General features: G+C 29.4%; 1 protein-coding gene across 1 annotated transcript in view; it reads left to right on the top strand.

Annotated features, from left to right (window-relative positions):
- The window catches only part of LOC142331333 (uncharacterized), a 100,463-nt gene that overhangs the window by 46,005 nt on the left and 37,709 nt on the right, over nucleotides 1–16,749 (top strand). Inside the window, exon 2 of the mRNA XM_075377161.1 lies at nucleotides 2,770–2,913. Within this exon, the coding sequence (XP_075233276.1) occupies nucleotides 2,770–2,913 (144 nt within the window). The remainder of the gene's footprint in view (nucleotides 1–2,769; nucleotides 2,914–16,749) is intronic.

Genomic DNA, 16,749 nt, shown 5'->3' with positions numbered 1-16,749 from the left:
GAACATGCCGTACCAAACTAATTCATTTTTTAACGGCAACTTTAAAGAGGACTATTTTGTTTTTTGTTTTAACTTCTTCTAAATCGTACCGACGATATAGCTAAATTTTCAAAGTATTTATATTTAAGTTGAAAACTTTACGAATAGGAATCGAACGATAAAAATAAACCTTTCCGTATAAAATGGGTCGGGATTTGAACCCGGAACCTTCTGAACGATATGTGCGAGTATGCGTTTTGACGATTAGATAAATTCCTTACCTTCCGTGTACGTAAAGGTTAAAATTTTACTTTATTAATAATTAAAAAATTTAATTTATTAATATATTTTTTATCTTATTTAATTTTTTTCTTATAATATATGTATCTCGGTCGTTAAAAACTTGTAACTCGTGTAAAATAATCTTAATATAAAGCGTATAATATTAATAGTAAAGCGTTGTTAAAAATATTTTTAACTATAATAAATATCTTTGGGATTTGTACATTATTTTTGAATTTAAAAGTTAACCCTTTAAGCTCTTTGCGACAAAAAAGAATCGAATAAAGTTACGGTTAGTAAAATAGATCTACCGTTACAGTTACAGTTTGTAAATAGATAAGCTTTTATACGATAGAAAATCGATTCTCAGAAAAACAAGGATTAGGTATTATAATATAGCTTTTAGACGTGAATGTATGTATGCGCCTCGGAGTGTTTACGTACGAATAAGATAGACGAAATTGAAGAGCTAGAGAAGAAGAGAGGAAAATAATAGGGCCGGTTAAAATTGAAGAGAATTAATGGAGGATTAGAAAAATGTACAGCTTTGTAGATTTAATAACAGACTTTCAGATGTTATGAGGAAAAGAAGGCCGATGTTTTTTGGACATCTTTTCAGAACGGAAGAAAAAAGACCGACTAAAAGAATTTTTAATTCGTCTATAATTAAAAAACACCTGATTTAATAAAGCTTTAAAGGATACGATAGAACTAAATATCAAGGAAGAAATAAATTTAGAAATATTATTTTAGAAAACAAGTAAAACACGACTACAGATGGAGTGAAGAAATAGAGCGAAAACATGCGAAGATATATCGGGAAGAAAGGAAGTCAAAAGTCAAAAAGCGATCCAGATATTTGTTGCGATCAAAAGGTGGCCGATTTAAAAAGAAGAAAACCCCGTTTCAAAAACCGTAAAAGTAATTAATTTTTTTTTTTAAATATTCGGAAAAAATTAAAAACAAACCCTATCAACGATTTACAAATCTGTAATTCGGTACGACAAATTAAACGTTATAAAATTTAAAAAATGCCGTTTTAACTTTTTCGTATATTTTTTGTCGATTTGTTTCCTAAAAAAGAAACCGCTACTTTCTTTTAAATATCGATAAGCCAAGAAAGGGAGGTTGCCTTTAATGAAAAAAATGCCTTTCACAGGAAACGCAAAACGTAAAATCTTGTCGTGTTAAAAATCAAAAAACATTTCAAAATCAAAAAATCAAAATCGACCGTTTTATTTACCGGTAGATTTTTTTTTTCAAACATTTTCTTGAATTTTTTCCTGAAACTTTCCTCAAATATTATACTTATCATTATCCTTTCTTTATAAAATGCTCTGCTTTCAAACCGATGTCTTCTACACAGGCAAGCTAAAAATTAAAAAAAAAAAACGCGATACTACGAAGGAAGTCTTATCTATGTAATACAATAATGTATGCAGCCATTACGTTTCTTATTACATAAATTGAATTAAATAACGCTAAACTTACAGTTACTTGTAACCAATAAAGAATAAATACGTTTGTAGTTTTATGTTGTTTTTTTTTTTTTGTTTTTTTTATTCTGCTCTGTGATTATCCGTTATTGTACTAATTTACTTAGTAAATTTATGGATATATTTATAGACGCTAATATATGATTTTATAATTTTATAATTTTTTTTTTGCTATTTCCATAACGAAGTTTTTATTATTTTCTATTTATCAGTTTACATTTATAAATATTTTTTGTTTATCGGTTTATTACTTTTTTGTGCTTAATTTTAACCGACTGAAGTGGTAAACGAGTTTTTTTTAGGTATTATCTTACGTACAATGTTTTTCTGAACAGAATTAGACGAGTAGAGGCGACATGATGTTCTGTATTAGGAGCGATACTCAATTTAATATATATTAATGATTTTTAATATCTATTTTATGATAATATAATCCTTATTTTTACTGAAAAAGCTAAACTTTATATTTTACTCAGAATGCTATTTTTTATGTAAAAGTTACATCGTTTGCAGGTGATATCGGTTTGACTTGTATTCTGCTGATTCTTGTAAGCTGAACCGATCGATTCTTTTTTCCAGCTGTTTAAATTGTTAAGATAGATAAAACGCAAGTATTTTTGATTTAGTTAGATAACTGTTTAGATTTGAAATCGCATATTATAATTTTAAATTTATAACCGTTAAGAATATATATTTTTTTTTAAGAAAAATGTGTTAGTATTTTTTTTCTAAATACATGTTGTAAACTAAAAATAATATTTTTGTTTTTTTCTCTCTCTCTCTCTTCTGAATTATAATACGTAAATAAAATAAATAAATTTTTTTGTAAAATAAATAAATTAATGCAGCGTTCGAAAGAACGTTCAAGATTTTTACTTTACCTAAACGGTTCTTAAGTAACTTTATTTCATGAAATATTTTTGGACCGTTCATTAATTTATACATTACATTACCTTAATTGTTATTTAATTTAAGAATAATAAGATAATATTATTCTTTGTTTATTTTTCAGGTCGTTTTAGTTTTAGTATCAGTCGTCACGTGGTTTAATTGTGCTGTTAAATCGGCAGAACTTCAGTATGTTTATACGCCTCATTATCAAACTAGGTCCTCGAATGCGCATCAACCACAACATTTAGTACATTTAGACACTTATGTAAGTTTTTTTTTTTTACATTATAATCTAAACATATTTTTACTCGATTAATGAAAATGAACTTAATATTTTTAATGAAAAAGTTCGACTTAAACGGGTATTAATTAAAAATTTGGCGAAAGCTGAATAACTGTTTGTTCAAAAACATCGAAATCGGCCTGATTATTTTATAGGATATTATTTTTTAATCGAGACAGTTAAAAACTAGTAAAACTATTAATAAATTAGTTTTCTTTGTGTTTTAATCTTTTTTTTAACGGATGAAATTTCATATATTAACGAAATATTGATTAAGAATAAAATAGGACCACCTTTGACTTTCTTTGTTTATTATGAAGTAAATTATTAAATTTCAAACTCATTACCAAAGAAATCACTAGTATAATAATTAATTATCTTCTTTTTTCTTATTAATGCATTTTAAATTTCCTCTAAAAACGTATTTCCGTTTTGAAAAATGTAAAAGTAATAATAATTACTTTATAATATTAAAAAAAAACATGTTCGTTACATATGAAAATAGCTTTTTTAATCATTTTACGTTAACTTTCATTAATCAATTAATTTTTATTAAATTAAAATTTTAAGTTCGTGTAAGATAAATCCGATTGAATTGATATACGAGTGTATGTAAATGCGTAATAAATTATAGGTTTTACGCGGGGTTTTGCAGGCGTAGGCCAAAACGATTAGACAAAAAACAGGCGATTTTTCGGAAAAATTCGTACCTCTTTGTAACTTGTCATGATGATGTACCGATGAAAACTAAAAGGTGACAATCACTTCAGGGAACGGGAGAAAAGGGGGCAAAATTAAAAAACGGTCCGAGTGACCGGTGAAAATCATCTATAGCCGGGCCGGAAACCGCTTTGGAAAAACCCTCGAAGACAAAATTGAGACATTGTAGATAACGATTCCTTAATTAGATCGCTTGCAATACGCAAAAAGGTGCAAAAGATCAAGAAAAAATGAATCTGATATTTCAAACTCGGTAAATTTGTTTTTTTTTTTTTTTTTCAAAAAAGAAAACCGAAAAAATTATTTATTTTTACTGAACAGCGATTCACAAAAGATGTAAAAATCTTTCAAGATATGTTCTTGTGTTGAAAATAAAGAAGAAGGTTCATATAAAATAGGTTCGGAAACGCTTCGTTAGCAAGTGTCAGCTGGCGAAAGATTTTGCTCTAATTGGACCTTCGGTAAAATTAAGCCTTACTGTAATTCTTGAGGTTCAGACTAAGAAGATTAAGGAGTAAATTTTAATAAAACTTACATCGTAAATTGATAAGCGAATGAAAATATTACACTTATTTTAAAATAAATACGTTAAATATTAAAATAGCTGATATGTTTTCCTTATTTCTGAAATATTCACCTTTTGCAATTGATCTTTACTTATTCTTCTGCAACGATTCATCTTTTTGTAGTTTTTAGAAAACGTGTACTTTATTTTAAATCTCCTCCGATTTATATTAAATGAAAAAGATAAATTCTGAGAAACGGTCCTATCTGTTATTTTCCGATTATTTTTTGGTGCATTTGTGCGCGCGCATGAATTCTATTTCTTCTGTTTTACTCCTCTTGTTCTATTTTTTTCTTTCGTATCTTTAATTTATATATTTTTTAAAGCTAATACAAATAAAAGAGTTTAATTCGAATAAGTGTAACAATAAGATAATAAACCTTATTATTTTACTGTTATATTAAAAAAAAATAAAATAAAAAGAGTTATCGATTTTACCGAATCGATATATTACTTTCTCAAGACGTATTTATTTATAGCACCATTATGTTCGTAGACTAAGTGATTGTAAATTGTTCCTTTAAGCGAAATTCTATTTCGTACCTTTTTCCTTTTATTTGATCGTTTCTAAATTAGATTCGTTCTAATATTCTATTATTAAAAGCTTAAAATCATTACTTATATAGTTCGTTTAATTATTTATTTATTGAGAATCACTCTCTTATACTGTTCTATTATGTAATAAAATTTAAGTAAACAGTTACGTTATTATATTATTAAAATGATTTTTTTCAACATAATATCGTGATTTTTATTTTTATTTAATTAATCCGATTAACCTATCGTTATTCTAATATATTAGTTTGCAACCGTTCGATTATTTTAATTACCGTAAAATGATTTTTTGTAACAAAATACCATTCTGTTTTTTTTTTTAATAAAGTGCATTCAGAATTTAGATTAAAAGACTATTTTATAAAAAAAATTTTTTTTAAAAAGACTGTCTAACGTATTTTATTTGTTTCTGAATAATAAAAAAATCGTCTAATGTTAATTAATTAAAGAAGTAAAAAACGAGTTAAGTTACGTATGGAAACAAACCATGAATTTTCAAAATTTAGATGCGGTCTTTAATTACGAAATTTAAAATTATAGATTTATAAATTAGCGATATATTTACAATTTCCCTCCCAAGTTCTTTTCACTTATCGGTGAAAAGTTTCAGGAATTAATAAACAGTAAAGTCGGTTTATATACGGACTATAGAAATAATTTGTCCGTAAGCTGTTTTCGAATGCTTAAGTCCATAATTTTCACTTTTTGCACGAAACGGAAAACATGTTGTTAGTCGAGGAAATTTAAGATTGAAAAGCCCCTAAACCTGCGATATTACTTTAATGATAGTGTTAATTTTGATATCCGTATAACTAACTAGAGCGATTGAAAAAACACCGACTAAAGTGTTTTGATTTAATGCGCTACGATCCATTAAGTCGTTTATCAAAGATCGTAGGTGATCGGTGAAAGATCGATTATGATCGAGTAAAAAAAAGCAAAGAATAATATACCCAGAAAGTCCTTTTATTTTGTAAAACAGTTCATCGTGGCATAATTACGTGACGTAATTAAATTCTACGGCATACGTATAGAATTGTAGCATTAGTATGCTATTTAGTTAGAGACCGGAAGTTATGTAATCAACAATGCCGAGTGATTATCGGATTGTTGGCCACTTTTAAATAGAAATCGACAGGAGAGTGTAATATTGGCGAGTGTTATATCGGCCTCGATTATTGGAACGAGACGAGAGAATAATCATCTTTTGGAAATGTTACAACCAAAGCGAAAAGTACATAAAAATCTATAAGAATTGAATTCTTCTTTAGGTTTAAAATTTTCCGATAAAGTTCAATTACGGCAAATTTTCATTTTATTAAAAATTAAGAACGGAATTAAATAAATCTTTAAAAGACAACTTTGCGCAGGAGATTATTTTTAAGATCTCTGACGTTATTAGATCATAACAGAGTGTCTTTATCGAGGAGCTTTTGAAAACTCGATTGATTCTATCCGAAGAAAAGTATTTAATAATTTCAACGTGCGAATTATTAATATTATCGTTATGAGACTGGAACACAGTTGACAAGAGGCGCCTGCCGAATAATTCCACCCCGTTCATTATCTGTACGAGAAACAGGCTCCTTTTCGTCGCTTAATAAGATTAAATTTGATCGTTACAAAGGAAATTTGATACAGCAAGCTAACGATTACTGCCGTCGGTTTTGTATTTATGAAAAAACAAAAAATATGGTTTTTCTACCCTCTTTAAGATTATATGTATTTGCGGTACGAAGAACCGATTGCGACTTTGTGCAAAGATAAGAAATGAAATCGGAGAGAACTAGTTGTGCACTTCATTTGCCGACGTCCGTCACAGTGACGATCGACGATGAAGAAAATGTTACGTACACGATGCGTAAGTCGAAGAGATGTTTGGAAATATGAAGATTGAAAGTCAATTTTGGGAAAGTCAGAATATTTATCGAAAGGAGGAACTTCTACGGATCCGGAGGGATCGCAAAACGTCAGCTTGAATGCAAATACCTTGGAATTTCTATTACGAACGATAGGAAATATAACGGAGAAATTCAATCGACTGAAGGTTCAATTAGAGTTCTGAATTCTGAAGACGGCCGAAACAAATTTTGGGCTACTCTCCGGAAAGGCGTTGAAAAAGAGGTCGTTCTAGAAAACACGGATGGAGGGTGCGATGGATATAATGCAGGATAGGATATTAGAGGATGGCGATCCGGTCGATAGACAAATCTGGCGTTCGGGAACCGGGATGCAGAGAAGGAATCCGTTAAAAATAATATGTTTTAAGATGTTACGTAGTCGGATCAATTTAAAAACTTTTGACTAATTTTGTACTTTGCTACCTATTTCTTCATGTACGTCTATGTTTTACGATTTGTCTAATATAAAGATTTGCTGGAAAGGGTGTAGTTGTGACCGATCAACCTCTATTGTATTTATAAACGAAGCGATTGTACCTTTTATTTGAATTTGAATTTTTTTAGTCGCTACAGTTTTACGTATATTTCAATTTATTATTATAAAATTCAAAGAAAAGGCAGAATTTCAAGTAAAAAGCAAAATTTTCATTATAATAAAATAAAAATTTTTAATTAAATGGAACCGATTTTTTTTAAATTGCTCTAAAAACTATTACTTTTCCAGTTATTTTTTTAAATTTATAGACCTAGAGATTAACATTCCGATTATTTCTTGAGACGTTTAGAAATCGTTGCCGAACTAACAGCTAATAAAATTTTGGAAGAATTTTTTTTTTTCATTTTTAGGGTATACTTTTATTCGAAGTCGATTTTATTTTTTTACAAAACGTTTATTTAAAATTTGTTAATTCTATTTTGTTATTTGAAACTTTTATAAAAACACTGCTTATATAAAACAAAACACTTGGAAGAAAGCGGAAAGTTGAGCAAACTACTTATTGGAAAAAACAAGAAAAAGAATGGAGTGAAACAACTGCTATTGAATGTAAATAAGGATTGCTCACTCTCTCTCAGTCTCAAACGCTCTCTCTCTTTCTCTCTCTCTTTATGTGAAATATTATTTTTTATCTCACCTTCTCTGATTAATGTTAATTACTACTTCAATATACTTTGAATGAAATTAGGTTACACGCATAAGCAATGATGACGCCGAAAAAATCAAAATACTTTAACGTTTAAAATGTCTTCCGCTTAGTTAACCGATAAACCTTACTGCTGGATCACCGGAGAAACGTTCTCTGCAAAATAAAAATCGTCAGAACGGTACATGAAGCTGAAGATTAAGGCTTAATCGTACGTATTATCTATTAGGTATAAATATTATGATCGTTTATACACTCTAAGAACTTAATATTTTTCTTTGGTTTAACTAAGTTAAACGTACACCGAAAATAAATTAATATATGTATGTTTTTTAATAATGAGAAAAATAATGTATGCGTGTTCAGAGAACAACGTGTTAAACAGCTCTTAAAATCAAGTTTAATAAGACATTAACCTAAAAACCGGTTTGAATACCGTATGTATAATAGAAAATTAGGTATTTTTACATCGACAAACGCAAAAAAAGTTACGTTTTTCAAAATAATATCGACTTAAAAATTACGTGAAATTATAACTTTTTACTTGTAATATTAAATTAAAATGCAGATTTACTTCAAATAAATATTTTTATAACTCGCATCTAAAAAAAAAAGGTACAATTTTTACAACAGAACCGTTGAGCTGCTACGGTGTAACAAACGTACTTATATACATACGCACTCCCTAAGTACATTTTTTTTTTTTTGTCTTCAGTCATTTGACTGGTTTGATGCAGCTCTCCAAGATTCCCTATCTAGTGCTAGTCGTTTCATTTCAGTATACCCTCTACATCCTACATCCCTAACAATTTGTTTTACATATTCCAAACGTGGCCTGCCTACACAATTTTTCCCTTCTACCTGTCCTTCCAATCTAAGTACATTATATTCTTTTATTAAACGAAAATGAAATTAGACGAATATTACCTGCACATCATCGGTTTTGACATTGAAAGGCCGATGAAGAAGGCAAAGCTACGTAACCGCTTTAATGCTTACTTAATTTTGTACGGAATGCTTGCTGTTCTTGAGAATTATATGCCGCAGCAATTCGTGTCTTGTATCTTGTATCGTGTCCGTTTCGGTCTTAACGGTTGCAACACTTGATAGTTAGTTCTGCTTAAAAGAAAATTTCAATATTTCGAGTTTCCCGCTTAAAAATAGCCTTTTAAAAATTAAAGCGCGTTTCTTAGTTCTCGGGTTTCATCCGGTTCGTTCATTTTAATCGATTTATTGAAATTTTGTATTGATTAACGAGAAAAGGATTATATAAGTTTTACATTCTTATGAAAATACTTTTGATTCTATTCGAACGTAAAAATTAATTTAAAAAATAAAACGTCAACTTTTCTTGAAAGCTGCTTTATAAAATTTTCAATAATTCTTTGTAATACATAATAGGTATGGTAATTTGGGAAAATTCATGCGACTTCTTCCCTTCCCGTATAAAAAGTGATATTTAAATTTTTCGGTTAAATATGCGTTTAAGAAAAAGATTTCGCTTACCGTAAATCATCCGTAACAAATATTTCGTATAACTTTCTTCACGGGTTTTAGTTATTATATTTCCATATATTATTATTGTATTATCAGATTTTTTTTTAATACAATTATTTCCGTACCTTGTTTTCATATAGATTTACGTACGTAGAGATATGTATTATTTATATATACGCTTATGAGAAACCTTCTCTTGTATCGTCAAACATTTTTCCTGGTAAAGTTTTCACTTCGTATTTTTCACACGATATATAATTTTAACTCTCTTTCTCGTTACAAGAAAAATAAAAGCAACTGTAATTGAATGCGAACGCGTATCGATAAAAGTAAATAAACGGAAGAAATAAATAAGCATTACGATTAAAAATAATTCGACTAGAAATTGGAAAGAAGTATATTTTCATTTTATAAAAGACGATACGGAGTTTTATCACATACACCGTAAAAATGTTCCTCCTATAGTATGATTTCAATTTATTTAAAATAAGTACGGTGTTTTAATTAATTAGTATTTTTTCACGGTTTAGAAGAACGGTAATACACAGCTACTATTCATTTTACGACATAAAATATGAAACGTTCATGGAAATACATTTATTAATCGCGTTTAAAATTTCAATTGTTTAACCCGCGATCGGTGTCATCGTAAAATATTACTTCAAAAAAATGTATTTTTTATACATTTTTCTATATTCACTGTTATATTACTAAACGCTAATCCGAGTGTATTATCTTAGAATCATTATTCGATCGGTTTTTAAGATGAATATGAACGTTTAAAATAATTAGAAAAGGTTTTACTTTTTCATTCTATAACTCTTTTATACGACATGAAAACGCACCTATTATTACAGCGCGTTTTCGGGTGTTAAAAATGTATTGTAAACCGCGACGGTTAAACTTAGAAAACTGAAATTTAACAATGTTTTTTCTTAGAAATTATACATTTTTATGTACGAGATCACCGCAACTCCAAGCCCCCCGAGGTGGAGCGATTCAAAAATTTCAAATGTAAAATGAAATGTCATTTTAAACGGCATACAAAACAAAGATTTCGGTATCAAAGACTTCGAGCAGTGACAAATCCAACCAAAACGACGATCGTTTAATATTTTCCGCTTCTAATTTTAAAAGTCGTCTACAGTACACTTTATTATATCGTTACAACTTTTTAAGTCGGAACCAAATAAGGGTCGGTTAAGTCGATTGTAGTTTGCCGATTTTAATTTGCGCCGACCTTAAAGAAGAGCCGAAATTTAAAAGATAGAATTATTTTTTATTTCTTGGAGTGTTTTTATAAATCGTTTATTAAAATTATTTTATTTCATTATAAATTTAAAAGTATTTTTTAGCCGGTAATTTAAATACAGGACAATTTTACCGTTTAATAATTATATTTTTCGAATGCGTTATTGTTATTTAAAATTATTATTATCCCGTGTATTTTTCACATAAATTATCTTTCTATTCGTTAAATAAAAACGTTCGTTGCGAAAAAATGTTGAAATAAAATAATATGTAAAATAGTTCTTCAAAACTCAAGGACGTACATTGTGAAACAACGAATTAAAAAAAAATAATTATAATATTTATTCTACAATATTACGCTTATTTTTAATTAAATTATTATAATTAATATTTGTTATACTGAAAAATATTACAAAATGTTTATTATTTTTAAATGTAAATAAGTTACAATAGATTTCCTATATTATTTTAGATTTTTTTCTTTTTTTAAATCGGTTTAAATCTATCTGAATATCGAATTCTATTAATATTGTAACATAAAAATTCTTGTTTTAAAGTAATCTTTTTATACCGGCCGAACCATATACGTGTCATGATTATTCAATATTTTATTACTCTTACTCAGGTAATATCCTTCGGCAGACACTGAAATTACATAATCAAAACGCTGGACATATCAGAGACTGCCTTTGACCTATGTTTTTTAAAAATTAAACCTATTACGGTTAACCCTTTCTCCACCGATTACGTAATTATTCTTTATCGATTATATTTCTTTCGCTTAAGTCTATTATAAAAAGAAAATTTTAGTTTAGAGTAACCTTTACCGGTAATTGCATTACATTTTGTGTTCCCCGGTTCGATTCCTAATACGGTCTTCACATAAGTTTTTTTTCATCAAATCATCGAATAAATTTCTAATACGACTGAGCCTCGCTTCAAATTAAATTACAATTTCGTACGTAGATAGATTGTACGCGGTGTAAATAGCATTTAAATCAAAATTATTTTCGGTATTGGAGGTGATTATATCTGAGGATATATCGGGTGTTTCATAAAGTTTCTAAACAAATAGTTTGTTTTATATAAAATTTGTATAGGCGTATTCCTTTCATAAAAATAATGAAATAAGTTTACATAAAAATCGGCTTGAAAACCAATTAATGAATAGAAACAAATAATGTAATAAAAATAAAAAAAATTTAAAAATGTTTAAATTCATCACCTTTCATCGCCCGAAATTATTATTACCCCATAATATTCCTATTCCCTATAATTAAATGTTCAGATGGTCAACAGGTATAACTGTCATTAAGATTTATTTTATCCCGGATGCAGCATAAATTATCTATTTAACGGCATCATATGGCCCGTTTTAACCGATTTTTAACAACAGCTTTATATTCAAATTATTTTACTTTATTAAATAAACTATCACAGACCATTACGTCCCGCTTTTTATGCGATTTATTTATTATTTGTAACGTTTAACTAATTCCTAAAAGTTAATTAATTATTTTCAATTATTAAAAAATAAAAATTATTCATAAAATAGTAAATTTCAGTGTTACCCCGATTTGACCCTTTAAAGTCGGAATTTAAAACGAGTTTTAAATCCGTTAAAAATTAAAAAACACGAATTCCAACAAAAAAAAATTAAAACGCAGGAAGTCCGGCCGGTGAAAATCATGTCCGAAATTTCGGACCGTTGCCATTAGATCCGTAAAGGCTTTATGCGAGTACGACTCGGTTAAAATCCCCACGTACTAAACAGATAGCCTATGACACTCCCGATAACGTAAGAATTTCAACGCGGGGTCATACGTCTAAATCCGTTCAGCCGTTGAGCCGGTATAGCGGAACAAACATACACCCTAAATACATTACACTCCTTTTTGAGCAGTCGTGTAAATAATAAAAACGATTATAAAAATGAAAAAACACGACCGCCAGAAAATAAAAAAAATATTTTTTAAATGAATAAATCGAACTAAAAGAAAGAAAACAAGATATGGAAAAAGAGGACGAAAACATCGTTACGCAGTATTTAATTAAATAAAATAACGGGTGACCAAGCAACTTCCTGGCGGTTTTAGTTTGTTTAAATATATTTTTCACGCGTAGAAATAGCCGGCAAACGATTAAGTTCTTACCGATTCTTACATCGATAAGAAAATTTTGTCCTTCGACGAAAATATTTAAATGCAGTCCGGAAGCTCTGAATAGTTAACTTTCTTATATTAAAAAGGCATCCGACCGCGTTTAAAAATTTTCGTCGAAGGACAAAACTTTCTTACCGATATAAGACCCGGGAGAAAAATCCTTTCTTTTGAGATCTACAGGTAATAGTTTAGGTAATCCTTTCTTACACTGCAAGCGGGCTAATTTTCATCGATTTATTTAAAGTAATTTTTGCCGGGCGTTGATTATCAGTAAGTCAGGACATTTTTATTAAACGTACAAATAATCGATACGGTCCCGCACGTTATTATATCTGCAATTAGCATTACATTAACTTTTAAAACTTAATATAATTAAAAATCGTATACAAATATCGATCGTTTTTACAAATAATTCTGTTAACGAAAGAAAAATAAATTATTCATTTATTTTTTTATTTTTTGACGTGACAACGTCTTATAAATCGATGAACGCCGGCAGCACGCACGAAAAAGCATGACTCATTGTCCCGTTCCGCCTGAGCCGAGCCGAACTGTCGTGCAATGGAATATACTATCATGTCAAGCAGGTTTTGGCGAACCAACCGGGTTGGTCTAGTGGTGAACGCATCTTCCCAAATCAGCTGATTTGGAAGCCGAGAGTTCCAGCGTTCAAGTCCTAATAAAGCCAGTTATTTTTACTCGGATTTGAATTCTAGATCGTGGATACCGGTGTTCTTTGGCGGTCGGGTTTCAATTAACCACACATCTCAGGAACGGTCTAAATGAGAATGTACAAGACTACACTTCATTTACACTCATACATATCATCCTCTGAAGTATTATCTAAAAGGTAGTTACCGGAAGCAAAACAGGAAAAAAGCAGGTTTTGGCGGGCATTTCAAAAACAGCAATTTCATGAATTTGTTTTATGATTTCAATTTCATGTTTTAAATTTACAGTTTATCAACATTGATTTGATTAAAGTTTATTTCTATAACAAATTGTTCATAATTATTTTTGAACAAATCATTCGATTTAAACTTTTAATTAAGTTAAACTTTCATTTTAATTAATTGGTATTTTCATCTAGCCCAACGCCAGTTTCTCAAAAATCATGTGCTTACTTCATAAGGATAACAAGTTTTTTTTTTCCGACGTTACAATCAAAGGTCGACTGCGCCCGCGATTCTTTTTTAATTATTTATTAACTTTATTTATAAATTCTTAAATGTTTAAAATTTCTTAAATTTTTTTTTTAACATTCTTAAATGTTTATAAACAATAAGTATGAAGAAGCAACACCAGCAAATAAGAGAAAAAAGAAAGAACATATTTACACGGTTGAACATGCTGCCTGTCAAAAAATCATAAAAGTTTTTCTTAAATATTTATAAACAATAAATAACAACAGTAATAATAATTGCAAAATAAATTAATAAATTTTACTATCGGAATTCATTCATTCAATATCGTAGCAGATCTTAAAACAACTATTCTCGATACAAATAAATCGATACTGAAAATACTATGGATTCACTAATACCCTAATAATAATAATAATATTTTTTTTTTGTCTTCAGTCATTTGACTGGTTTGATGCAGCCCTCCAAGATTCCCAGATTCCAAGATTATCTAGTGTTAGTCGTTTCGTTTCATTTCGGTATACCCTTTACATCCTACATCCCTAACAATTTGTTTTACATATTCCAAACGTGGCCTCCCTACACAATTTTTTCCTTCTAATATCCTTCCAATATTAAAGCGACTGTCCTTCCAATATTAAAGCGACTATTCCAGGATGCCTTAGTATGTGGCCTATAAGTCTGTCTCTTCTTTTAACTATATTTTTCCAAATGCTTCTTTCTTCATCTATTTGCCGCAATACCTCTTCATTTGTCACTTTATCCACCCATATGATTTTTAACATTCTCCTATAGCACCGCATTTCAAAAGCTTCTAATCTTTTCTTCTCAGATACTCCGATTGTCCAAGTTTCACATCCATATAATAATAATAATAATAAATAAAACCCAATAGAAAATAACAAAAGTATAAATAATGAGGGTTTAAAATCCTCATTATTTATACTTTTCATTATTCAATTACTTTACTTTTATATTTTTTCATTATTTATTCTTTTGAAGGATAAAAATAATGAGGGTTTGCTTTCATTTAGAATCGTAAAAATGATTTTTTTTCGGCCTTGTAATTACAACTAAACATACATATAGGCAAAACACGTGAGTCAAATCAAACTGTAAACAATAAAGGTCAAAATTAGAAGAAACAATAACGATCAAAATTAGAAGAATTTTGAATCCTTATTCCCTCCTTAGGGATTTATTGATTTTCTCTTTTGTTATTGTGTCAAGGAAGGTTAGTTTCATATTACGATAATTTGTTTCGTAAACCGGATATAATATATAACCGATAAATAAATTAATTTAATTTATATTTAAGCTTCCAGCTCTCGTATCGAGTGAATTTACATATGGATATTACAGATCTTAATGAAAATGTTGAGTGTGTAATCTTTAAAAGATGCCTAAACCGGTCTAAACCAAATTTAATTGGAAAGATTTGCTGCTATTTTTTCCCTTTTCCTCGATCAATTTTCATCATTCAAAAAAAAAATTTTTACTCAAGAAGTAATCAATTTTGGACACCTAATGATCCCATTCCTAGACGTCGCCCGCCAGGGCAACCTGCTCGGAGGACCTAGCTGCGGAACCGTGCCATAGGCACGCCCTGCAGCTAGTAGTTCAATAAAAAGATCAGTCACATTAAAAGTTCAAATACGTTGTGCAATAGATCGTTTAATAGTTTAATTTAAAATCTGTCAGCGATAGTTTTAGAAATAATAATAGCTTTGATTAAAAAAAATAATAAATGAACATTTTTTTGTAAATAAGAATTATAAATTTACGATTTCGCTATTGCGTATTTTATCGAACTCCTTAAGTTTGCTATAAGGTTCTGTTTATGACGAAGTTTATTTATTGATAATCGTCTAGTATGCCTTCAGCTCTTTGGGATCGATTTACATTGTCGGTCTTTGCAAGACGTTGTCACGGTCAAATCTCGTGCGAAACGTAGTTCCACACAAACCAATGTTTTTTCTGTTTTTTTTTTGCCGAATCGCTTTATTTACTTACAACCAGCTTGTAGAACGAAGCTATAAGCAGGTCGTACGACTGACCGTCACTTGAAAGCGGACCACCCGATGATAATCCTCAAGTAATATAAAAACAACGGTATAACATAACAGACAAACAATAATATAAAATTTGATAGTGCCTTTGAATGTCCAGTCGACATTAACGTTAAAACGACAAAATAAATATTAACTTTAAATAGAACGGTAAACGAAACGGTAAGTTTGAAATATCCAAGAAACAATAAGCGTGAGCACTAAGCCGCCAAACGGGCCATCGACAAGATCAAGCACACGCAGCTTTTTTAGCTGTTGACGCAGATTCAAAAAGAGATTGTTAATACGCTTATCCGATCTAGACACATATCTTGAAACTAGACGTCCAATTTCCTCTCGAACGCCTACGTAATCGTGGATCTCAGTATTCCTCGCGAACCACGACGCGTGGATTATGTTCCGTAGAAGTTTGTTCTGAAACCGTTGAATGACCTCCACGTTGCTGTTACTGGAGATCCCCCGCAGTTCAATCCCGTACGTCCATATCGACTTCAAGAAACCTCGAAGAGCAGAAATTTATTATTTAGTATCAAGAGAATTATATGATAATTTCCTTCCTCCTTTAATCGCAACAAATTTTGGTTTCTTAGTAATAATCGTACAACCAGGTGCTATTTTATGATAAAAAAATATCACCCGATCTTTTATTACAAAAACATACTTTATATTATTTCTACGTTTTTTTTTTAAAAAAAAAGAAGATATATCGTCTATTATAAGTGAAAGGTGATGATCAATTAGATTTTATTAACGTATTTTTCTATTTTATTAGAGGAGAAGATCTATTCCGATATTTTCTTTTCGCATATAAAAT

Source organism: Lycorma delicatula, chromosome 10, assembly GCF_047948215.1.
Source record: "Lycorma delicatula isolate Av1 chromosome 10, ASM4794821v1, whole genome shotgun sequence".
In the NCBI taxonomy this organism is placed as follows: Eukaryota; Metazoa; Arthropoda; class Insecta; order Hemiptera; family Fulgoridae; genus Lycorma; species Lycorma delicatula.
Note: the sequence above shows the minus strand (reverse complement) of the source record. Positions and strands in the feature narration are given on the sequence as shown.